Source organism: Hydra vulgaris, chromosome 11, assembly GCF_038396675.1.
Source record: "Hydra vulgaris chromosome 11, alternate assembly HydraT2T_AEP".
NCBI classification, from domain to species: Eukaryota; Metazoa; Cnidaria; class Hydrozoa; order Anthoathecata; family Hydridae; genus Hydra; species Hydra vulgaris.
In genome coordinates this window covers 20,244,075-20,270,478 of record NC_088930.1, presented here as the reverse complement: position 1 = coordinate 20,270,478, position 26,404 = coordinate 20,244,075, and the positions used below count along the sequence as shown (strand labels likewise).

General features: G+C 30.2%; 1 protein-coding gene across 1 annotated transcript; it reads left to right on the top strand.

Annotated features, from left to right (window-relative positions):
* Positions 1 to 5,748: 5,748 nt before the first annotated feature.
* LOC136086912 (uncharacterized) lies at positions 5,749 to 26,308 on the top strand. The gene is made up of 8 exons (XM_065809411.1): positions 5,749 to 6,106; positions 6,188 to 6,445; positions 22,359 to 22,668; positions 23,963 to 24,225; positions 24,748 to 24,820; positions 24,875 to 25,453; positions 25,735 to 25,950; positions 26,025 to 26,308. The coding sequence occupies exons 1-8, from the start codon at positions 5,879 to 5,881 to the stop codon at positions 26,174 to 26,176; spliced, it is 2,079 nt and encodes a 692-aa protein (XP_065665483.1). The 5' UTR covers positions 5,749 to 5,878; the 3' UTR covers positions 26,177 to 26,308.
* Positions 26,309 to 26,404: the final 96 nt, after the last annotated feature.

Genomic DNA, 26,404 nt, shown 5'->3' with positions numbered 1-26,404 from the left:
AGTGGTGCACTTAAAGTTTACAAGCATTTATCTCGGATTAGACTCAGGTGCATTAAGATATCCGTGCGTGAAACCTCCAAGAACAATTTTGGAAACCAACAAATGTCAAAAATTTTATAGACACTTGAGGTGATTAAATCCAACTCCAAAAGTTTTTTGAAATCTTTTAGTTTTTATTTAAAAAAATCTGCAACAAGTTCGGTTACAAAAGTTATGTAATTCTTCTTTTGCTAAATCTTCCTTATAAAACAAGTTCTATGTATTTTACCAATCATGAAGTTGCACTTGGTTCTAATTTCGGCAGGGAGATAATTTCGGCACCTGTATTTTAAAATTAAAATTCGGCATAACAACTTTACTCCAAAGGTGTGGCGCTCATTAGGTAATACAAAATTGATTTAAGTTTGTTTGACAAAAAGGTTCATTCAGTTAATATTTCTCAAAGTATATTTGCTGATTGGTTTAAAAGGTTATTGCCTAATTTTTAATTTTCGTTTAATATAAACTCAGAATTCTGTAATGAGAAGCTAATATTTTTCGGAGCGCCAGTAGATTGACTTAGTGAGTGCGAGGGGGCAGCTTGCCCCCTACACCCTATACTAAACCACCACAACTTATAAAAATTTATTATATCTAATTTTTTTTGCTTTCATTAAACTAAATTTAATGACCGCCTTAACTCTACCAAAAAACTAATAAGCTCGATATTAGTAACTTCATTTTGAAAGAAACGAATCTTGTCTTTGAATATTGTGTAATTATAGAACAAATATAGAAACAAAACTTGAGACGTTTTCCTGTTTTAAAATTTTTCTCAGATATTTTAAATTAAATTAAATTATATTTAGTGTGATTCTTGCTTATTATTAAAAATTCGATGTTTTTAAAATTTTTTGTAGTAATAGAATTATAGATAAAATTAAAGAAGTTTTAAAACACATTTTAAAGGGTTTGGAAATTTATTTTAATTGTTAAACTTTTGATGTATGTAACACTACTTTAAATACTCTACAAAACTTTTTAAATACATTTCATTTTTATTACAGCTTTTTACACTTACATATATACAAATGTGTCTGTAGAATTATAGTTATATGACAAACCTGTCTTTTTCCTGTCCTTGCCATTTTTTTTATGCATTAAAACATAAATTTTGTAAGTATATATGTACAAATAAAAAGTTTATTTGTAAAAATGATCTAATCCTATAAATAAAAATTTAAAAAATTTCAATATTGTTTAAAAAAAAAAAAACTTTATTTCAAATAGATTTCCACAAGATAGTTTTAACATTAAAAATACTTTAAATCATTACACTTAACTTTATAGACATTATACTATATATACTATATTAACATTGCACTTAAATTTATAAACAGTATACACGCACACACGCATAAATGTCATAAAAAAATTACAATTGTTTCAATAAAAAACAAATGTCATGAAATTTTACTATTGTATTAATAAAAAAAAAATTGTAATAATACTGTATAATGCTATAAATTGTAATCCTTGCTAAAGATATGCCAGTATAAAATAAAACAAATTTTTAAAAACAACAAGTTTTCCAAACGCAATTATTACCATATCAATTCTTGATATGTTTTTTGAACATCTTAAGACTTTTTGCGGATATGGTCTCGTTATCTAGATTGTTCCGCAGCGAGGTGGTTTTATATAACGTACAGCATGTATTATATACGGAGCCTTAAGGAGGTAGAATCAGATTTTTTCTAAAATGAAGTTTATACGTAAGATTTTTTATAGTGAAAAGATTCATCATAAATTCTGGATTTAGTCAATTAATGGATTTAAAAGTTTTATTCATAGGAAATTGCAAATTTCTTAGACGGAACATTGGACTGATTAAAATTTAATAATTCATCTAAAGAAAAATCAAATCTTTTATAAGCTCTGCTTAGAGCTTTTTTATGAACTCGATTAATGAGTTTGTGACTTTTTTTGAATAAAACATCCAAACTAGAGGACAATAGGAAAAGTTAGACAAAATCAGGGCCGACGACACGGGTTTCGAAGTTAAGGAGGGTGGGGGGGGTGGGGGGGGTGGGGGGGTGGGGGATGGGTAGATCACAGTTGTCAATTTCTATAACAAGTCCTCTATATCTGAAAATTTCTAAAAAAAAAGTTTAGAAAAAAGGTGTGTATGTGAGGGGGTTGGGGGGGGGGAATAGAGCTTGAGTGCCCCCTGGCCCCATCCTCCCTCCGATAAAAAATTTTTATACGTGAAAGAGCAAAACATTTACCATTAACTTTATTGCTTAACTGTTTAATGTGTTCCCCAAACTTTAAATCTTTATCATTTGTTATAACAAGTAGTACCTTATCGGAGGCAAAAAAAAAAGAAAGAAATTGGAACTTATCTTATTGGAAATTATCGTATAAATTTATCTTATCTGGATTAACAACCATAGAATGTAATTAAAACTAATTGATGGTATTGGTTGCTTCTTTTTGCAAACTAAAAATAATCCTCTCAATGTGATAATCACATTTACAAAAATTACAAAATTCCGTATCTTTAATGTATAAATCATTAATAAAGATATTAAACAAAATGGATTCAAAGGTTGACCCTTCAGGCACTCCAGATAACTTATCTACCCAGCTTGAGGCAGAAGACCCTAATCTTACCCTTTGTTTACAACCACAAATATAAGATAGCGAGAGATTTAGACTTTCTTTAGTAAAACTCTATGCATCTAATTTAGCAATTAATAAATCATGCGGGATAAAGTCGTACGCTGTTGAGAGCTCTATTATTATTAATCCAACAATATCTCCATTATTAATACATTCATATCACTTTAAGTAAACAAAAGAGTGCAAGCTAAGTACTATAACCGCTTCGAAAACCACACAAAATTTTATCAAATCTAGGCTCAATAAACATCATAGTTTGCGCATATAAAATAGTTTCAAAAACTTTAGAGAAGGGCTGGTAGTATACTCATTGGACGGTAATTCGACTTATCTGTTAGGTCGTTTTTCTTAAAACACGGTATAACATCAGCCAATATTAGAAATGACGTGAAATTGTTATCATTAATAGTGTTATTTATGGAATCTGTAAGGTTGTCCTAAAATTAAACAATATAAGATTTTAAAATTGAAGTTGGTACATCACCACTTGTATTTTTATTATTACTCATAGACCTTATAAATTTTGTAATATCAAGAGGTGTGATTTGATGGAGTTTGAAACTATGTGTACACATTCTAAACTCTTTCTTTACGTTTATTATACTGGGATGATCAATATAATTTTCGATAGGTGCATTAACTGGGTCTATAGACCAAGAAATGAAGACGAATTTATGAGGTCTGTATTACCAGATGGCATTGCAACGTTCATGAAATAGTTATTTAAAATATTAGCCAATAAAAAGTTATCAGGGACGATGTTACCGTTTTCAACTAAAGTGATACGTTAGAATTACCTGATATATCTGATAGGCAAGGTTTAGTTAACTTCCAGATAGATGTATCTGAAATAGAGAGTTTTAATTTTCCCAAAGTAAATTTTCTGTAGTTTACAGTTCAAATTTACCACCCTATTTCTTTGTTTTTTGTACGTTAACGCCGAAATATCAGATTTATTACGGAGCATTTTTTTACATAATGTAGAGCGGAGCATAATTGCTTTTCGTAAGTCTTTAATGTGCAATATAGATTCAGATCGAAAAATGTTATAGACATTTCAAGTGTCCAAAGAAGGTGAATTTAGAAATGTCATTGGAATTTTATAGAGCATTATGTATACAAGTTTAAAGTAAAATAAGATTGTTAAAAATATTAAAATTAGTTTCAAAATTAATGTAAATATTAAATTTAAATTAAGTAATGAAAATGTTGAACTTCATTATAATATAATGTTTTGAATTTTTAAAAGTAAAAAAAAACTGTCAAATAATTATCTATTATATACTTTTACTAGCCGTCAGAAAGTTTTCCTGTAAAATATTATTTTATTTTTGTTTTAAATCGAAGATAAAAGCAAGACGGTAATAAAGTTAAAACTTGAGAAAGAGTTTTAATTAAAACACTCCCTTCCCAAATGAACACCCTCATTCGATATGTGTACACTTACTGCACTTACTTTACAAAGGACGTTTTGTTGAGACATTTTATTTGTTTGCATATGTTTTTATTGGCACTTGACAAACTTCTAAATTTATAATACGTATTGTTTACAAATTGTTTACAAATAAAAAAACATTGTTTACAAATAAAACAAGGGAGTACGCTGCTACGCTGTTGAGTACACTCATAAAACAAGGGAGTATTTATACCGTAACATACAAATATTTAATCAATTCTTTTTGATATCCAAATACCATGTCGCATATATCAATTTTATTTGACCCACAGTATTTTAGGAAACAAATATGAAAATTATTTTGAAATTTTTAACTTCATTTGTTATTTTAATGATAAAAATATTAAACGAAAAAAAGAATTACATTGTTATAACAATGTAATTCATTTTATCGTTCAAAATATCTTTTGCAAATATTCGTGGTCTTCAAAGTAACTTTTAGTCGATTCTCACCCCTTGTTCAGTTGAATCTATAAACTATAAATAAAGTATAGAATATATTAATTAGATAGGCATCATATTGAATCAAAAAAAAAAAATTACTTTTTATATCGTTCTTGTTAGAGTACACATTATTATAACAAATCTATGCACAAACTTGTACTTGCTGTTTGTGTTATAAGAAAATAATATGATAAATAAACTGATGATATAGCTATTGCTATTTCAAATTTATCGGTTATTCAAATTTATCGGTTATTCATATTTATCGGTTATTTCACAATGCTTTCTATTTATTTATATATCTATTTAGTGGAATCGTTAAAAATAACGTTGCCCAACGAGAAAGTTTGATGCGAGTCTCTTACGTCATTTAATGATAGCCAGACTTGATTTATAGGATAGCGTTAGTGTAGGTCGTTTCTAGCTATAGTATAAACAGTACTTAGGTAGTAACCACATATGATCTGCATGTAGCTTTATTACTTTTATAACCTAAGTATTAGAATTACCCTACCATAACCAATGCAACAAATAATACCATACCCAAAGATGGTCCACATCTAAGCCATTCTATAAATCAATTGTGGCCATCACACTCGATTTATGGGATGACAAGTGAATAATGAATACACCTCACTTTTCTTGTAAACAATTACAATTTTTTCTAACTCGATCTTAAGTAAACAGTTGAATGTAACATTATAAAAAATTTGTTTAAGAAATTCTTTTATAGAATACTTTATGTTCTTAAAGTTTTACTTTGCACCCTACCATGCAAAGTAAAATTTCCTAACCACACGGTGCAAGATGAGAAACATAACTGTTTAAGTCATTTCATTTTATTTAAAAATAAATTTGTTTGCTTTTGTATATCTGAGAATTAAAGTTGTTCAGAATTAAATCTTCAATAATATTAAAAAAAACTGTTTATTAAATAATACTCTTGATTAGTAAACATATGTGTGTAATGACTCAAAAATTTATAAACAGTATATATATATATATAAAAAAAAACAGTATTAACAGTATTTGATTTTCTTTGCTATACGAACTGTCGCAGAACAAACAAAATTTTACATTTTGACATCCTGTCATTACAGATTTAAATAGCATGAAATAGCAAAAAATTATTTTATAAAACGTAAACAGCACAATAAATGATAATTTACAATACGTGTTAAAATAGTTATTTTTGCTTTTTTTATTTTGTTAAGGATTTCATATTTTGGTTTTGTCGCCCACATCTCAATATTATTTTCTACAAGCAGTCTCCGAATCTTTATTATTAAATTTGACTCTAAAACTTTATCGGAGATGTTGCTTAAAGGAACAGTTTTAGTTTTGCTTATCCACGAACTTGTTATTGCAATCGAAATACCGCTTGATTATAAATACAACGAATGTAGTCCCAAAAAGAATGAATGCGAGTTCTGGTTACAGATAAAAGAGAAACTAACAATGATATATAAGAAAGATTTAATTTATTCTTCTGGTGGTTCTTTATTTCTATATAACGAATCTCCTGGCCCGAACGCAACAAAAGTCTATAGTTATAGTTATAAATATATTATAAAGACATATTTATCAAAACCAAAGTCTAATGTTTTGATTTTTGTCATGTAGATACCCCTAGATGATGTGATTTCAGCAGATGGAGAAAACCGAATGGTAATTGTAATTAATGGTACACTACCGGGCCCACCAATTGTTGTTTATGAGCATCAAAATTTAATCATTCACGTTAAAAATATGCTACTAAGTGATGTTACCACCTTGCATTGGCACGGATTGCATCAAAAAGGAACCCCTTTTATGGATGGCGTAGGATGGATATCTCAATGTCCTATTTCTGCTGGCCAAACATTCACCTACAAATTCAAGGTAATAAGTAATAAATTTAATTGGTTTACTCGATCCTTTTTGTTTTTATTTTTTTTAAATATTTTGTTGTTATTACATTTTAAAAAAGCAAGCCGTTATACAATATAAAATACCAAAATATAACAAAAATTTATGAGACTGTTATTAAGAAATAAACGAACGCGACTCCTTAAAATTGCATATAATAAAATTTTTGTCGTAAAGCTTTTTTTAAATATCTTCAAGTTATTAACAAAAATATTTTAACAGAATTAAACATGATCATTAAAACACTACGAAAACACCAATAAAATTTTTTTTTTGTAAAGAAAACTTTGACTTGTTTACACAAGAGAAAAAAAAAATTACATTTTTTCAAAAAGAATTTCAACGTTTCAATAAATACCGTTTATTTTTAAGGAAAGAAGTTGAACTCCTTTATTAAAGATTTTAAAACGAAGTTTTAGGATAATTAAAAAGATTGAATACGATACGTTATATTAAAAACTTGAGAAAGACTTTTAACTGAAAGACTGCTTACCTAAAAAGTGTTCATAAAATAGCGTTTGTTATATACTAACACAAAAGCGTGCATTATTTATTGTAAAATCAAAGGAGCAATTTTTATTCTAAGCTCGTTGGGAATTGCTTTAATTGCGCTTAAATAATAAAAATTATTATTAAATATTTTTATTTAAGAGCCATCCATAAATGATGTCAGTAAAAAGTGAGGGAGAGGGGAAGGGTCCTGAAAATTGACAATCGAGAGGAGAGTATTCAGACCAAAATTATGTCAAGTTTTTATTTACTCTCTGTAAGCAGATTTAAAAAAAAAACAATAAAAAAATTAAATGTTATACCATAAAAACACTGATAGTAAACACGCATTTTTAATTATTTTTTGTGGGGGTTGGGGTGACATAAACTGACATAATTTTTTAGAGGGAATTTTAAAAAAGAGTTAAGAATGGGGAGATGGGGATCAAAAAACCAAGAAAAATTATTGACTATATTTATGAACGGCCCCATATGATTTGCTGTCAAAGAACTGAACAAGATTTTTTTGCTGAAAAGGGAATTTTTTAAAAATAGAATTAAATATAAAAAATTCGTTGGAAGTTTATTTTTTATGCTACTCTTAGTATGTGCAGTGCCGATTTAAGGAGAAGGCTGATAGGGTTGCAGCCCCAGTCCCTTTGGGGCTGCAACCCCATGCAAAACAGGCCCTCTGGCCTGGAAAAGCCAGAGGGCCTTCCAGAGGGCCTTATATTTTTTATATTAAGGAAACAGAGAGTTTTTTTTTTGCATGTTTCTCAGTTTTTTTTAAAACCAGTTTTTTTTAAAAAAGGCATTAGTATTGCATTTAACATAGAAAAATGTAAAAATACAAAATAACTGCTATAGGTATAGGATAAGGATCAATACAGTGTCATATTTGAAAATATGACAATGATGATCAATTTTTCAAACCAAAAATTGATATCACGTGTAAACAATACATTTTTTTGAGCACTAATTAAAATGAAGAAGAAAATGCTGTAAGTTTTGTCACTCGATTACGAAAACAAAGGGGTCATCCATAAATGATTTCAGAAAATATAGGGGGGGGGGGGGGGAGAGGGAGTGCTGGAAAGTTTGACACTAATTAACAATGGGGAGGGGGCGTTGAGACCAAAATGATGTCAATTTAAATTATTTTTTTAGTTTTAATGAGCAGATTTTAATGGTATTTACATCTACTAAATGGTATAGAAATTGTGTTTTGTTTGTGGGGAAATTATTATTAAATGCGGGGAATTTGATATTATATTTTATTAAATTATTTATAATATAATATTATAGATTAATATAATAAGTTTCCCAGAGACATTAAATAAATAACAACTACTAACGTAAAATAAAAATTACTATCGTTTTATTAGTATATTACCATTTGACTGCGAATCAAATTATGTTAGAAATATTAACTCTTAGTATATAAAACTCACAATCGTTATTCGCTCCCTAGCGGATTATAAAATGTGGTTCAAAGGAAACTCATAAAAGTAAACTCATAAGTTTGTCATTTTTTGAAATTAAATTGTCGTTATTTCAAATACGAAACTCTAATTGCTCTCTAGTTGATTGTAAAACGTGATGCAATCCAAACACATAAAGCCAATTGAAAATTCGAAACGCTAATTACTCCCTAGCGGGTTGAAGAAACTCTTTTAAAAAGTTTGCGCTAACGATGAGCAAAATTATTATTCTGATTGTGATGTGAACAATACTAATAAATCAATCTTAAAATATGAATAAAACTGCATTACTTAACTTATTGATGGTCTTGTATGGAAATGCTCATCCCGATAAAAAAGGCTAATATCCAGAAAGAAGTCCATAGTATATGGAATTCATTAAAAGAAGAGAAACTGGTGCATAAAGATATTGAATCAAGAGTAATGTATTTAATCAAATTATTTAATGAAAAGGCAATGAAGTTCAAGAGCAAGCAATTATCATTTTGGACCAATACTCCAAAACAGTCTGCCCCCACTCCACTTGAGTTTGACTAGAATTCCTCACAGTTTGTTGAGCCCATCAATGAGTGATCTGTCATTGATGATCAACAAAGTCCATTAACTTTGAGTTTGTTGACCACGAAAAATCAAAAAAATGCAAGGACAGTGGCTCAAGATCGACTCAATTCTTTGATTGCAGCTTTAAATTGTAAAGTTGCTGGACTGAAGACTAGAAAGAGAAGTGGATTCATTGCTGAACCTAAAGAAAAAGATTTAAAAAAGAAAAAGAAGGAACCAGCTCATCTATGAAAAGAACTGGCCAAAAAAAAGTATGATCTAGCTTAACAGAAGAAAACTTGAGAACTGAAAAAAGCTAGAATGGAGGAAATCTGCTTGGAGCATCCAGAAGTCAAAGAAAAACTAAAAATCAGAAAGAAACCTGGTCCAACGTCATTAGAAGTAGATCAATCTCTTCTTTTGAAGGCGATTATGGATATTGCTCTCCATGGTTCGTCCGCTGATGAAAGACGTCGGTCAAAGGTTTTTCGGATAATGATAGCTTATCTATGTTTGTTAATATTGTATTTGTTAGAATTTTACTTTTAATTAGTACTTGCACTATTGTAAATATCCTTGAAATGTTAATAAGTAATTTCAAGATTTGATTTGAATATAATTTACGAAATAAATCCCGTTTTCTATAAAAAAGTTAATTATATCCAAATATATTTCTTTATTATTTAGAGCATTAAAACTTTCGACAAATTGACATCCGAAATAAACAAAATTGGATTTGCAATCAGCAAGAGCGCCCTCTATACTCGTCTACTTCTGTGAAGTTACGGAACATTAGAAGGCAAATTGCACGTCAAAACAGTCCCTGTTAGATTGATTAGTCTTCAGAATGAATCTTATTTAAAACATGTTGACGGACACTTGCAGTTCAACTATAAAATATGTGGAAGAAGTTTGTTCTATTTTAGGGCCAGATGAAGTGTGTTTCATTAGCCAAGACAACAAGGCTAGAGTGCCAATTGGAATCACAGCAGCCAAAAAACAGGCGCCGTTGTTGATGCATTTGGAGTACCGGGTAACTCTCCCGGACCACGACTGGGTCGTGGCTGCTAAACACAAGCTTATACCATCTGTATACGCTGAAATTACGATCAAAAAAGATGGTCTCGGACCAAAGACAACTTCAATCTTCTTTATTCCAAAAAAGATATAAAAGTTTTCTTAAACATATTTAGTGAAGACTTATTTTAAATAAATAAATGCTTAAGAATTATTCCAAATTACTGTAATATTTTATGAGATATTGACAAATTAAGAAAAACTAACAAAAAAACTGTAGTAAGCAAAAAATTTTCGCGCACAAAGTACTATTTACTGTGAACTTTTCAAAAGGAAAGTTAAAGTCTTTAATGTATATAAACTTAATATACATGTTTAAAGCAAAGCATGAACTTTCACTTAATATACTTTTTAATTAATAACTTTGATGTTCCGAAAACTAGTTTAAGAAAAGTTCTTACAAAATCCAATATTGTCGACCGTTTTATGGAAACCTTTTTCATATATTATTGCTAAAATGAATTTTTACTCCCCACTAAAAATTGCACATGAAATTTTTACTCCCCAGCCGTGGCGGGTTAAGACCTTTCTGAGCCCGGGGCTATGTTGTTTTGGAGGCTTTTTTTGTGTGCCACAACGTAAAAAATGACTTGAAAAAAAAAATAGTTCCTAAAAACTATTTTGGATTCCCAAAATCTTTTGGGCCCGAGGCTATAGACCCTTAAGTTCTCCCTCCTTTAATTCAACACTTTTTTTGCTTCCCAGTAAAAATCTCATATTAAATTTTTACTTCCATTATGAGATTTTTATTACCATAAAATAATTTGAGGCAAAATGTATTTTTGCAACCAATCCATATGTGAATACTTTTAAACGTTGGAATTACTGCGGTTTTACTGGATATTTGAATATGCCAATTCAAACGCATATTTGTAAAACTAAAATACTTGAAGATGCGACATGGGCAGCTGATGCGGAGATAGTTAGCGAAAAAAAAAAGGATGACCTACCCATGCAGTTTACGGCTTAATAGGTTAAGTGATTATTGTTTAGTTTCAATTATTGTTTTTTTTTTCGCTCCTTATTTACTGTATATATATATATATATATATATATATATATATATATATATATATATATATATATATATATATATATATATATATATATATATATATATATTATCAAAAACTATATATATATATATGTTATCATGCATCTTAATAAATAAATCTTTATGAAATTTTTGAATACCTAATAATTTTCTAAATAAAACTGACTTGAGTTTATCTTCATTGCAAGTTTAATAAAATAAACTGGTTTGTACAAGCATTTTATATAGTTTTTTTATATATGCATGGACGCCCGCAAGAGGAGGAAAGAGTGGACTTGACCCTAATCCCCCCCCCATCCTCTCTTCTGCATACTTTAAGTTTAGAAAAAAAGTTTCGTGTCTCTTATCGATCTGAGTGCCATCAAAGTTGTCACTATTGTACGGTTTTGGTAAAAATAAACTTTTTGATTCTTTAGCAGTACAGTTTCAATACAAACTTATTTTTTAATGATATTTCGTTACGGTTTCAGAAAAAAAAATCTACTTGTTTTGTACGATTTAGGAAAAAAATTGTAATATGTCAGTACAATTTAGGTGACAAAAAAATTGCTTATGGGTTCAAAACTGTTTCAAGACAATCGAAGTGAAAATATTGTGAAAAATGTTAATCTATTTCAGCTAAAATAATTGCCCTTAATAAAATTAATTTTGACAACAAATTATGCACCAAAATTTGTTGATAAAATAATGAAATGAGTTGATGATAAAATATAAAAAGATCATCAACAAAAGAAATTTTTCGTTCGCTAAAATCTTTTTGCTTTTTTTATACTTTTCTCTAACTAAAACATTTGTTCTTTTACTTTATTTATCATAAAGATAACGCGTTAGGTGGTAGTAAACTGAACTTTAAAAGTGAATAAAAAGTAGTTTTCAAAAAATTAAATGGTATTATATTATATTAAATGAAAAAAAAATTTATTAAAAATACTTTTACGGTACTCATACCTCCAACTTTCATTTAATAAAAAAATGCAAAAAGTTGAAAACAGAAGATGTTGCTTATCAGAAGATGATTGTTTATCTCAAGAATCAAACAATCGACCAAGAATCCGACAAACTTAAAGTTTGTCAAATACTAGGTCAAATAATGAGATTTATAAAAAATACTAGGTTAAATAATGAGATTGGACTCTTTGTAAAATGTACTATAAAATGTCAAAAACCATATCAGCTCAGCATGGTATCATGGGGCTCAGCGAGATACTAAACATTTGGCATTAACAATAAGAGATAAAGATATTCTTTGTCAGATAGAAAGTTCAGTAAAACAAACCTTTAAAAATAACTGAAAAAAGCTGTATTCTATAATTTTTATGGAAGCTTTTTATGATCGCTGATCTTCACTGGCTGGAAATGAAAATGGTATTCAGGCAAGTATTCGAAAGATTTACCCCAAATCCGTTTTTGTTCACTACGCTTCACACACACTTAATTTTGTAGGTAGTGATCTAAATGATGTTTCGGTGGTATAAAATACTATTGGCATTATTAAACCAATTATTACATTTTTTAGTGAATGCTCAGAACAGAGATCTTCTGTGACAAATATTCCTCTTCTATGTGAGACAAGATGGACAAGCAAGTATAAAAGTATTTGAGCTTTTTTTAGTTAAATATTTAAAGATATTTATTACATTCTGAAAAAATAATCATTGCATGAAAATAGAATTACACAAGAATTGCACATCAGCTTTAAACAGGGCCGCCCAAAAAGATTTTAAAGTAGGAGGAGGGGGTGGTGACCTATTCGTTTTTTGCCAACTAAGGCCCAAAAAATCTTATTTACCCCTAGGCCCCCCCCCCCTCCATGGAAACGGCTCTGACTTAAATGTTTATCAAATTCCAGCACATGTTATTTCGCAGTCAGCTATACTTATCTAGACTTTTTAAATTAAAAAACTTTAAAAAAATGTTAAATAAAATGTTAGATAAAATTGTTGGTATGTTTGATATTGATATGATATTGATATACCAGACGACTTTAATTCTTGTTTAAAAAATAAATTTAATTTTAAATGTTATACGTTTTTTGTGAGTGCTACGTTTGCTATACACATTCATTGTGCCATTAAAAAAATTGCTTCTATAATACGTACTAAAGCAGCGATTTTTTTAATGGCACATTGAATGTATATAGTAAACGTAGTACTCACAAAAAGTTTATTTTTTAAACAAAAATTAATTTTTAAATTAACTTTTAAACAAAATAAAAATGAAGCGTCTGTTGTCAAAATAAAAAAATAAAAAAAATTACATAACGGCGTTATTTACTACACTCGTTTACTGGGTTAAAGCGTCCAACGGCGACACTTTGTTTATTAATATTGCGTAGCATTTGATTTAATCGCTACAAAAATTTTAAATAATGTTTATATTAAACGGGATCGCTTTTTTACTGCTTTTCAAAAAGCCACAATCTTTAAAAATTTAAAAAATATTTTCAAAGTAGGGGAGAGTGAACTAAAACGGGCTCCTTTTCAAAAAATGATAGAATCAGCTATCTATAACCAACCGAAAATTACAAACAAAGTATTTTTCAGGAAATTCAATCTATGCTCTACAATTTAACATCAAAAAAATAAAGGTGTGGCTATGCCTTTACTTAGGAAATAACCGTTGAACAAAGAGATGTTAGGGGCCCGTTTCACCCTTGAGGTAGCCTAAAATGGGCTCCTTATTTAATTTCTGTATAAAACCTAATTATTAAACAAAAATTGACTGTAATTTATTGATGGTACATAATCTTCTGTTCATTGTTCACATTAAAATTTGAGACTCTGAGTAAACTCAACTGAGGCAGAATGTACAATGTGCCTAAATTGAAGTGACAACTCTAGAACTAATCTTGTGCAAATTAAAAGATAATATGTTTAATTTTAAAAAATATCAAAAAACATAATAAACATAAGTGCTTTTTATAAATGCAATAAAATTAAATACAATATTTAGCTCAACAAAATTTAAAAGTGGTCTTTCCAAATATATTTAAAAAAATGAAACCTCAGTTTTATTACTTATAGCGGTAAAGATTAGTTATCTTTATTGTTCAATTCTTCAGCACATAACAATGCTTTTTTAATTGGGTTTTTTATTTTTATCAGTTTCTTTGATGAAGTGTGGTCTTTTTTTGGCTTTCGTAATTTTTTTTTTCCTTTTGCTCTTTTGATTTCTGTTAATAACTTTCGGTTTTCTTTTAATAACATTTTTATTGTCTTTATATTTTGCTTTTCTTCCAAACCATATTTGTATGGACTGCTTGTCAAAACAGGAGTAAACCCTTGTGCTGATGATTTTTTTTTCGAGGAGTAATAATCTTTGAAATAGGAGAAACTTTTGTCAAGGGAAAATATTGGTTTTTATTTGATACTGTTGGTGGAACAACTGGCTCTGAAAAGTTGAGACTTTGTGTCAGAACTTGATTAACGACTGGCGTTACAACCTTTGAGACCTGAAGCTCAATGAGCAGGTCCTCATTTTGAGCAATGTCTAGAATCTGCTGTGGCGAGATTAATGTTTGACCAGGAACATCTTCTAATGTTATTTTTTTATTGAGCAACTGCAGAGGAATATCAGTTGAAAGTGCTGAGGCAAAATCATTGTCTGTAAAAACATTTCGATTTATCGGGAAAATGCCAGTCTTAACGAAACCATTAACAGCAGTGATAGCAGATGCTGCTAAAAATAGCTATTTTTAAACAGTTCGGCTATTTGATAAGTTGTTACAACTCGTCCAGGATGATTTCTCAGCCAATTTTCAACCTCTTGTGCATAATAAGTCATTAAAGGCTTCATAAAAGCTACATCTAAAGGTTGAAGTCTATGGCTACTATGTAATGGAAGACACAATAAAATAACATTATTTTGACAAACTAGATTAATTACTTTTAGATTTGAAGTATGAGTTTTATGCCCATCTAATATTAGCAAAACATGTTCATGCTCTGTTGGGTTAGCATGCTTTACAAAGCGCGTGAACCAAGTAACAAATATATCACTTTGCATCCAACCTGATGGGTGACAAACAGCAATTGAACTGGGCGGTGCAGCATCCATTAGTTCAGATTTCATGTGAATTCTTGGAAAAACAAAAAGAGGTGGCACAAAATTGCCTGAAGCACTCATGCAGATTTCCACTGTAACCAACTGCCCATGCTCAGCAGAAGTTAGGCATCCAACCTGTTTCTTTCCACGAATAGCAACCACTTTTGACGGCTTATTTGGAACAGCAGTAATGCCTGTTTCATCAAAATTTTAAACACGATCTGGAAAAAAGTGATGCTTTTTCTACAATGCTTGCAATAAATCAAAAAATTTTCCGACACTGGCTTGATTAAAGCCCTGTGCTCTTGCTGCAAAAGTTGGCTCTGGTGTTCTTACAGATAATTGAGGGTGTTGAGTCAAAAATCCATGAAACCAATTAGCACCAGCTTGTTCACTTTTTGAACTGAACCTTTTATGAAGATTGTTAAATTTAGCAAACTGGTAGGCAACTTTATGCAAAACTTGAGGTGTTAAACCAAAAAGCATAGCTTCCATTTGCTTGATATGAGTCACCAGTTCATTTTCCATTTCAATAGAAAACACACATTTTACTGATCCAAGTGATTTCAACGAGGCTTGTACAAAGTTCAAATTAAGTCTACACCTTCTTTGCAAAGTACTCCGTGGTACATTGAACTGCTTGCATGCTTTTTTTAATCCCATTTCTTTCTTTCTTACAGCCTCAATAGCTGATGACATAGACCTCTCACTCCAACACTGCCTTTTTGTTTTTCTTACATATTTCCCCATATCTAAAACAAGAGGAATTGATAGAAAAAAAGCTTATAAAATCAGTCCAATTCAATCAAACTATAAAAAAACGTCCTTGGATGTACGTTTTACACTAAAACTTTTTTGTAACCATATATAACTCTATATATTGTAATTATATTTAATATAATTACAATATATAGAGAGCTATATATAATCTTGTAACTATATATTGCAAACTCTTTAAAAATATAATTAAAAACACACAAAGTATAAAATAACATTTAGATTCAGTTCAATATTATATATTTAAATAATATGTATACATTGTATTTAATAAGGATTGATAAAAAATATAGCCAAATCTATAATTAAGTAAGATTTACATATTTTTACAAAAATTACAAATTATAATCAATATTCAAATATAAATGACATGAATGATAAAAAGTAAATAAATGACATGAATGAAAATTTTTTGAAAATACAAATACATAGCAGTTGCTTTAAATTACAATAAAAAATAGCAAAGGAAGTCGTTGCAAATACCTTTTTCAAATAAAAACACGGTTTGTAGATTTGGGGTCCTAATATCAATGAAATACCCTAAGGAAACCCTTTTAAAGGGTGATAGTACATGTCATATGGAACACAAAATGAGTGATTTAAAAATCCTAGATTAAAATCCAACAGACTTATTTAGCTTTAAATGTTTTACTACGAAATACCCATACATTTAGGCTATGAGTAGCCCAAAAAGTTTGTTTTACAAAACACAACATATTAGCCTGTAAAATTCAAATCAATATTATTTAACTAATTTATTTTTTAAGTGAGCTTGTTTTTAAGTTCTGTTACAACCTTGCATTTACATTAATGGATTACAGAGAAAAGGCATGTTCTGAAGAAAATTTTCTTTTCTAAAAAAAATTAAATTCTCTGGCTTTTGTAGTCAATAACACATTTTAAAAGGTGACTGGCATAATCTGGGTGCAATGGATCTCTCTTAAATCTCTCCCAGTGAGATTTGAAGTTGGAATGTAGAGCTTCTGTTGCCTGCTCACTAAAGAGACCGAGTCCAATTTGTTTCATCTTGATAAACTGTGGCACGTGGTAAAACACTGCATGCACTTTGGGAGTCACAGAAATAGGAAGGTTGGTGTAGCTAAGTTTGAACTGTTCAATCTTGGATTCATAGTCAGGGTCCAGGCTTTTTCCAAAGCACGAAGTGACCACTGGCTTGAATAGTGTGAGTGTTTGAATGAAGCCAAGAGCTGGACTGAAACCTTCTTTTTTTGAAAGTTGTTGAAGCTTATCCAGACCTCTTAGAAGCTTCATGCAATCGTTCCCATTGAAATGCCCCCCATGGTAAGGCTGGATAGGGATATGGAGTGATGTAGGCCATTCCTTGGCCCTTGGCCACAGGTCGCAAAAATTTTTAAAGATGTAGTTCACAACTCCAAGTAATAAGTGGAGCTCCATTGGTGGAATAGCCTCAAGGACAAACTTGTCATCTTGAAATTCAATCAAAGGTACATGAATGACATTTTTAAATTCCTTCGACTTTCTTGAATATCCTCCTGCCTGAATGTATTCAGAATGCTGTCTTCTGATCTGGCCAAAAGTCCGAAGTTGTCCACAATTTTCAAGACCTGGAGATGCAGCATCACACCAACAACAAGGGTGTTTGATACTGTGAGACTGAATGCTACAAAGAATGTTGGCCAGCTTTAGGTCACAAGAGACAACCAAAGAACCTAATTGGCATTTTTCTTTGACTTGAATGAGGTTGAAAATGGCCTTCACATTCTGGTAACTCTCAAGAGTGTTTTGTGACAGTGCTATCAGCATCTGCTGCTTAACATTCGTTTTTTTGGTTGATGCTGGTGCCATCAGCTTGATTGTCTTCTGTACTGAGCTGTGTGGAGGAGTTTCATCTTCTTCCAACACAATGTGAGTGAAGCTCACTTTCAGAAATGATCCACCACCATCAATCCCGAGTTTTAAAATGGAAGATTCTGATAGTTTTCATGATGCTCTGAAAACATCACTGAGATTGCTGAGGCTCTGGCAGTGCACAACTTGACAAGTTTGACCATTCTCTGCCAATCTGATGTTGCTGACCATGAACTGATCATTAAGTTTCTGGTCGGCTAGAGCAAACTTCAAAGAAAAACTTGGCTCCACCAATCTATTTGGGCTGATTTGATTTAGTGCTGAACCTAGTTTTCGCATGCCATTGTTTAAAAGTCCTGTATTTTGCTAAATTTGAACCATATTTTCTGTTGTGAGTGGTTCTTTGAATAGCTGCTGAGCCGATGACGGACCTTTAAAAACAATAAAATAACATCCATTAGGAAAAAAAAAATTTATTCTTGAAATGAGAATGATTTAAAGTAAAATTAGGTTGATGAAATAAAATTGAAGCAGGGTAATTAATTAAGAGATGAATTTTCAATAAAAGCAGTTGCAATTAGCATTTTAATTAATATAAATGCATTCTTATTTCTTTTTCTCATAATTAATTATTACAGATCATAAATTAAATGTTTGTGAATCAACATTTTGAGTGCCTTTAATTTAGCATAATGATACTATGATAGTTAACTAGACAATAGAAGTAATTACCTCTCCTCAATGGCAAAAGTTTTCCACAAGACTGACTGAGTCTAATAGTGCCATTTGGAGATGCGCTTTTGGATGCTAAGACTGCTGCAGCCACTTGCTCTGCACCTACGGGATCATCTGTGGCCATTCTTCTCAGGTTTTCATGGCGAGTTCCAATTGTGCAGTTGTGAAGAAGTCCTCGGCCAATAATTGACAAGCACTTTGTGCAGCGCTTTTCAGAACTCTGAGAAGTTTGCTTTAGAATTTTTTCCTTGGATTCTCTGACTTTGTCAAACGGATGCTTCTCCTTTCCTTTGATCTTGGCAATTTGGCATAAAAGGCACTCACAAACTGACGAAACTCTGGTTGTAGGTTTGATAGAAATTGACTTGAAGTCAAAAAGTTTAGGCACATGATTGATTTTTACAGCACAAAGTTTTCCAATTTGAGATCTGCAAGAAACACAAGTAGCCATAGGCACTCTTTCATCACTGAAATCTATGTCTGTTTGAATCAGTTGAAGAATTTTCAACCTATAGTTTTCAGTCAACTCTTGATCACCCTTTTTCATGCATATAACACAAACAGATTTTCTGCAATCTTCATGAGTTTTTGCAAATGTGGGCATCTTTAAATTTATTTAAAAAGCGCTCACTGTGTTTACATTTTGCTTTTTTCTTTGAATAATTACTGCCATTTCCCGAAAAAATTATTGGCCGGTAATTTTTTAACCGAGGGGCAAAGTTCGAACTTGAGAATTTATCTTGATACATCGGAACAGCAATAAGATGCATATTTTGATAAAAGCTTTTAAAATAAAAAAGTTTTGTTTTTATGGATTACATTTTATATTATATATATTGATTAAACAAAGCATGTCTTGTAGCATTTTAGGCACTTAAATAGATCGCATTATGGCATGCAAAAGCTTATAAACTTCTTGACCAAAATTATGCTTTGGATGTTAATAAGGGATTTCAAAACCCTTTATTTTGGGCTCCCATAGGCATGCACTATCACCCCTTAAAAGGATTTTCATAGGGTATTTCATTGATATTAGGACCCCAAATCTACAAACCGTGAAAATATTTATGAAACCCGTTACTACTTTTATAAATTGCCAATTTATTCTTTTTTTAATTGACACAAAGCTAAAATATTTTGCCGTAAAATCTTGCTAATTGCGCGGGTGAAATGGGCCCCGGGGCCCATTTCAACCGGTTTGGAGTGTGTTATTGATATTTAGTGAAAAACATAAATTTTTAGATTATTCTCATAAAATTCTTGTGCCAATAAAAAGATAACATGTTAAAGCTTTAAAAAGTATCAATATAACACAATCAACATAAGTGTTTTTTACGATTATAGTAAAAAATATTTAGCTCAAAAAATTTTCAAAAGTACTACTTTCAAATATTCCTTTTGCCAAAAGATAACAATGAAAAAAAGTATTTTACGGATGGTTTTCTTAAATGTTTATAGTCTGCTGCACAATATTCTATAGTTAAATTTATAACAATTATTGTCCAAGCAAGAGATTTGATAGGGGCCCATCTCACCTTAAGGGCCCGTTTTAGACCACTTTCCCCTACAACTAAGTCGTAAAATACATTTTGCCGCAAAATATTCTATGGGAGTAAAAATCTCATAATGGGAGTAAAAATCTAACATGAGATTTTTTAGTGTAAAAAAAAATGCGAGAGTAAAAATCTCATATACGCCGGGTAAGGTTGGCCCTCGTTATTAATCTCGTTAGCCTCGTCAATTTTATTCAAAGACTATGCACTTTAACTGGGAATCTGAAAGTTGGAATTAATTCATCCTTTTTTTAAAAATAAAAATTATATTTATTGGATGATAGTTAGAAGTGTGGAGCCGTTTTAGCATGTTTTAATTCATCAAAGTAAATTTTGAATAGTTTGCTTGACGTTAATATGCCCACTGGTGTTCAACAGTGATGCATTATTCAAGTTTTAAATTTAAAGCTTAAAATTTAAAGATTATTTTAGCATATAATGTTTGTTAACAATTTAAAAATAAAAGTGTTTATTCTTTAAACATTACGACGGGGCAGGTTGGCCCAATGCCAATGGGCACGTTGGCCATATGTTAAAATCAATCCTTACCTATTTTTTTGTTTGTTTTTAAATAGCTTGTTTTCATTTCTGATAATAACATTATGTGTTTTAAAATGGTTTGAAAATAAAAAACTTGGGGTAAATAATAAAAATTAAACAAATAAGAGTTTTATATTTTTTCAATATTTAAACAGTTTCCTGCCAAGGCCCAACCAGAGGCGTTCCGACGGAGGGGAAGGAAGGGGGAAGGGGGAGGAGGAACGTAAATAGCTTACCAATGTTGTTTATTGGGTTAGAGCCGGCTTCGAACACCCTGGATCCCGAACCTCTTGTTGTCAAACTAGTGGTTCTGACTAAATAATTCAGTTTCTATTTAACAATTTCTATTTAACAACTCATCATTAAATATCATTAAGATAATTTAGTTTTAACAATTCTTTTACCCATAATGATAAAAGTTTAAAAAAATGAAAACTGAAAAGTTAAATTAAAACCATTTTATTATTATTTATAAAATTAGGTTTGTTTTTAATTTAACATAAAATTAGTTGTACATTACTCATACAGCTAAAAACTAATCAATGAACTGCAACCTTAACAGAAGAAACAAATAAAACAAAGAGCCATTTAACTATATATTACATTTGTTTCTTCTATTTACATTTATTTTAGAATTCCTTTGTGCGGAATTAATCTCCAAGGAATTTTAAGTTTTGCAATCGTTAATGATCGTGTAAACAAAACTTTATAAAACCTAAATAAATGTCCAAATATTTGGAATTGTTATGCAGCAATCTTTACAATCGTGAAAGTAACACTTTTTAAACAAACTTTTATAAAACGCTAGTAAATTAAAAACAAATCCATTTTAGGTCCCCGAAAATTGTGACCTCAGGGCCGTCGCCTAGACGTCCTACAAATAAACCCAGGCCTGAAAGCAATATATATAAAGTGCAACAACTTTTAGCAAATTTGACTTAAATTTACATACATGTATGTTTAAATTGTGTCACTATTTTAGATTTTCACTGAATAATTTCTTACATTTTTTTTTATATAATATAATTATGAAGTAATTTCTCCTTGGCCACTATCACTTACAATCACTATCAGCTTTCAAGCTGGTTAAACTGGCTCGATCACTTTCAGCTTTAGCTTTACTGAAGCTGAAACTGATTTACTTAAAACTGAAGCTGAAATATGAGCATAAAACAAATGCTGAAATCCCTACTGTATAGGTAACATAGTGGTTTTGATGTAAATATTTTATTATAATACATGCTTGTTTTTTTAATACTTTAATAGATAAGAAAATATCTCCATGCCTTTAGCCCAATATTCTTTAGTCAAAAAATATATTTTCTTACAATACTCAAATCGTGGTAATAAGTAAAGGAAATATTTACGCCAATAATTATATGTAAAATCCCCAGCCCCAAAGCTCATGCAATTCAACTATACATTAGTCTCGCACTAATTCTAATGAATGAAATTAGTCATCATAAGTTTTATTATATTTGAAAAATCCCTGTAGTACCCAGGGGATTTTAAGTGCATTCACAACCTTTTAAAAAAATTACAATAAATAAAATTCATGGTTTATTTATTTTAAAATAAAATAACGGCACATAATTTTTAAACTTTTTTGTTCATTTATAATATATACTATGCTTAATAAGTCTTAGATAGTTGTTAAATAATAATATAAACGATGCCAAGACTTGGAAATCAGATGTTTAGTAAAAAAATAATTTTTTAAATATTTTTCATGGTTTTTATTATATAAATGTTTTTTTCTGTGTTAGGCTGAGCCAAAAGGAACATTTTGGTATCATAGTCATGTAGGATCTCAACGCACAAACGGAGCATATGGCACATTTATAATTAGGGAACGTGAAAAGGTCAACACTAAAAAAATAACAAATGTTGTAATGACAGTTGGTAATTGGCATCATAAAACTTCAGAGGAAGTTTATTTAAAAATGGTGTATGGTAATTTTATTGGAATGAAACCATTCAATCCATCCAAAACTGTTGATGGTGGTTTGTTTTCTGGTGTAACATGGGTTTCAGCTTTAAAAGAAGGAAAAGAAAGATACATAGATCCAAATACAGGTTTGGTTTTATAAAAGAAATAAAAAAAGGCCCAGCATGAGGAGAAAGAACAGAAAAATTGTTTTTCTTCCGAATTTCTCCTTTCACACCATCATCGAGAAGATAATTTTTAAAAATATATTTTTGCAACAAACAAGGAATAGTGTCGCAAATGAATTTAATTAATAGCGTCAAAAATAGAAAAAGGAACAATGCCGCAAAGAAGTTTAATAAACAGCGCCGAAAACAAAACGAAAAATAAGGAATAGCGTCGCAAATAGTATAATCGGAATAATGACGAAAACAAAAAAAAAAAGAGTAGTTTCGCAAATGAATTTAATGATTAGTGTCAAATAATAATAATAACTGAAAATGCAAGTTTAGGTGACATGTCTGGTGTCATATTGAAATAGCCTGCTGCCGGGGGCTTCAGTGCACACGTTAACTATCTTATAACCTGCTGCTGCAAAAGAGTGCCGCAACATCGACTAAGGGTTTGGGTTTGGGTAGCAATATTTTTTTGTATATATTTTTCTTTTTTCTTTTTTGTCTGTAAAAGTCTTATGCTATAAAGATAATCAAAACAAGTAAGCAATTGCTGATCTAAATACGCTCTAATAGATAATATATATTAAATATTTGCGACACTGTTCCGTTTTTACTACTTGCGACACAAATCCTTTTGCTATTTGCGACACTATTCGTTTTACTATTTACGACACTATTCTTTTCTTATTGCTTTCGACACTATGCATTAAATTCATTTGCAACACTATTCCTTTTTTTTTTGCAACACTAGGCCTCTTTGATATATTCTACACTATTCCAAAATTCATTTTTCAACACTATTCCTGTCATCCAATTCCAAAGCAACAATATGAGAAGAAAAAACTGATTAAAATGTTTTTTGAGCCTGTTGAGTAAAAAGGATGCATGTTTGCTTGACGATTCAAGCAAGATTGAGTTTTGGTTAATGGAACAAATGGTGAACAATATTCTCTACTCAAGCAAGCATTCATTCCTTCATTGATCTACTCAAGCAAGCTATTGTTTGTTTGAGCAGAGCAAGTATAAAACATTGATAAGAAAGTATAAAAAAAGAACAGTAAAAGTTAAAAATTTTGCAAAACATCATAAAATCTTTTTCAAAAACTTTTGATACTTTTGCTTTTATTTAATTTTTCTATTTTTCATTTTCGTATTTTCTCCTTTTCAAACAGTTATGTGTTAATAACTTTTTACATTATTTTGTAATTTATGGTTTTAAACAAAAAAAAATATAAAGCTTTAATCTTGTATTAACATAACATTCTAGGGAAAGATAATGGTGCTCCGCTAACTTGGTACACAGTAAAACATGGATTAAAGTATCGTTTTCGATCAATCAATGTTGGAACTATTTACCCAATGCGCATTTCAGTTGATGGGCATGAGATTAGCGTTGTTGCATCAGATGGTTATGATATCAAGCCATACTCAGCTGAATCTGTTATCGTTCACCCTGGAGAGCGTTTTGATTTTATACTTAATGCTAATAAAACAATAGATAATTATTGGATTAGAGCGGAAAGTATAGAGGTAAAATTATAAACTTTTACTACTACTACTACTACTACTACTACTACTACTACTACTACTACTACTACTACTACTACTACTACTACTACTACTACTACTACTACTACTACTACTACTACTACTACTACTACTACTATTACTACTACTACTACTACTACCATACTGGACACTCTTAGTCATTTACATTTAAAGTCACACGATTTCCTCACACCAAATAAACACCAGCCTTATAAGGACAGAAAGATTTTAAGAGTACTCGTGTTGTAAGATCTGATTAAAATTAATCAGGGGACTGATTTAGGTGTAAATTTATTCTCAGTGCTGCAATTTATTCACTAATGTTTTAAAAAAGACTAATAAAAAGTGGCTTGCATCACTTGTCAGGGGTTCATATTTTCTACCATCATCGTTGAGTTTTACATAATATCAGTCATAATTGGAAAGTTATATTAATGTTTATTTTAATAAATTCTTTATAATAGCTAAATAAACACATACTAATATGCCATTGTTTTAAAACAGGACGGCGTCCAAAATCACTCAGTAGAAGCTATTCTACACTACGAGGGAGCATCTAACAAAGAACCTACTACCAGTAGGCAAGTTTGTTTAAAAGAAAGTTCTTGTAAAGTTGTAAACTGACCTTTCAAATACTTTCCTGAACATCTCAATCTTGATTGCGTACTGATGTCTGACCTTCACAATGCTGATGATGAAGATCTGTCTCCTATATTTACGGCTGACAGCAAAGAATATTTTTTGAACTTTGCATTTCCAAATAGCAAAGTAACCCCTGGTGCTGTAAATGGAAGAAAGTTTGAGTTTCCAGGAGTAAACTCTCTTACTCAAGGAGATAAAATTGATGGTTATGATTGTAATAAGCACGATTGTGGGCTTGATAAAGTGTGTTATTGCCATTATGAGCTAAAAATTCCACGTGATAAAACAATACAAATGACTTTTAAAAACATTGGAAGTGGGGCAGGTTTGGGGCATCCAATTCATATGCATGGTCATAATTTTTATGTTTTAAAGATGGATAATGCACCTCAAAACATCACTACAGCTAAACTAATAAACGCTACCGAGAATAAAGATATTGATTGTGGATTCGGACAAAAATTTTGCAATGAACCAAAATGGAAAAACAAGCAGTGGGATAATGGAAATATTCCTGGTTTAAATTTGATTAATCTTCCTCGAAAAGATACTCTGATAATACCAACAGGTAAATATTTTATGTATATAGCATACAATTTTAATTATACCCAGTGGTGTATATACATATATACATATATATATATATATATATATATATATATATATATATATATATATATATATACGCAAACTAAAATAAATTCTAATACAAGTAATGTATAATTGTTTTGTATTATATTTTTAATGGTCTTAAAAATAATATTGCAATAAGAATAGGAAAAAAAGAGAATAAAAAAAAAAACAAAAAGCTCTTGAAACACAATCAACTATATTTTATACTTTTACCAGGTGGTTATGCAGTTTTACGTTTCAAATTAGACAACCCTGGGAAATTGTTTTTGCATTGTCACATTGAAGTGCACGCTTTAGATGGCATGGCTATGATTATTTCAGAAGCTGTTAACGAAGCGCCAAAGCCTCCAAAAGGTTTTCCAGTATGCAACAATTTTTATCACGACTTATCAAGAGATTTCTTTTACATAAGGGATGATTCAACTAATATTGGTAAAGAAGTTGTCATATATGTTTTATAACTTTTGTTCATATTTAGTAAATATATTTTTTTTGTTTTTGTTTAGATTGCACTAATACTAAAAAGTACTTAGCTATTGCTGTTGCATTGTTTATACTTTTATTTGTAAATTTTGTTACTTCGATTGTAATTTGGAGAAAATATCGTCAGGAAAAAAAAAAGTCGAATGACTGCAAAGATGGGGACACAGTTCTTTAATGAAAATAGAAAACGTAATCTTTTTATTATTCTTTCCTGATGATCATATATAATCTTTTTGATGAAACCGACAATCTTCATTAGCTTTGTCTAAAAGTTGTTTAAAGATGTCTTAAAATTGTCTAAAACGTAAAATTACAAATATATTACGTTACGAAAGGTGAACGAGGTTTTTACGGAAGGTGAACAAGACATTTTTAATGTTACTTTTATCTATTGATAAATATT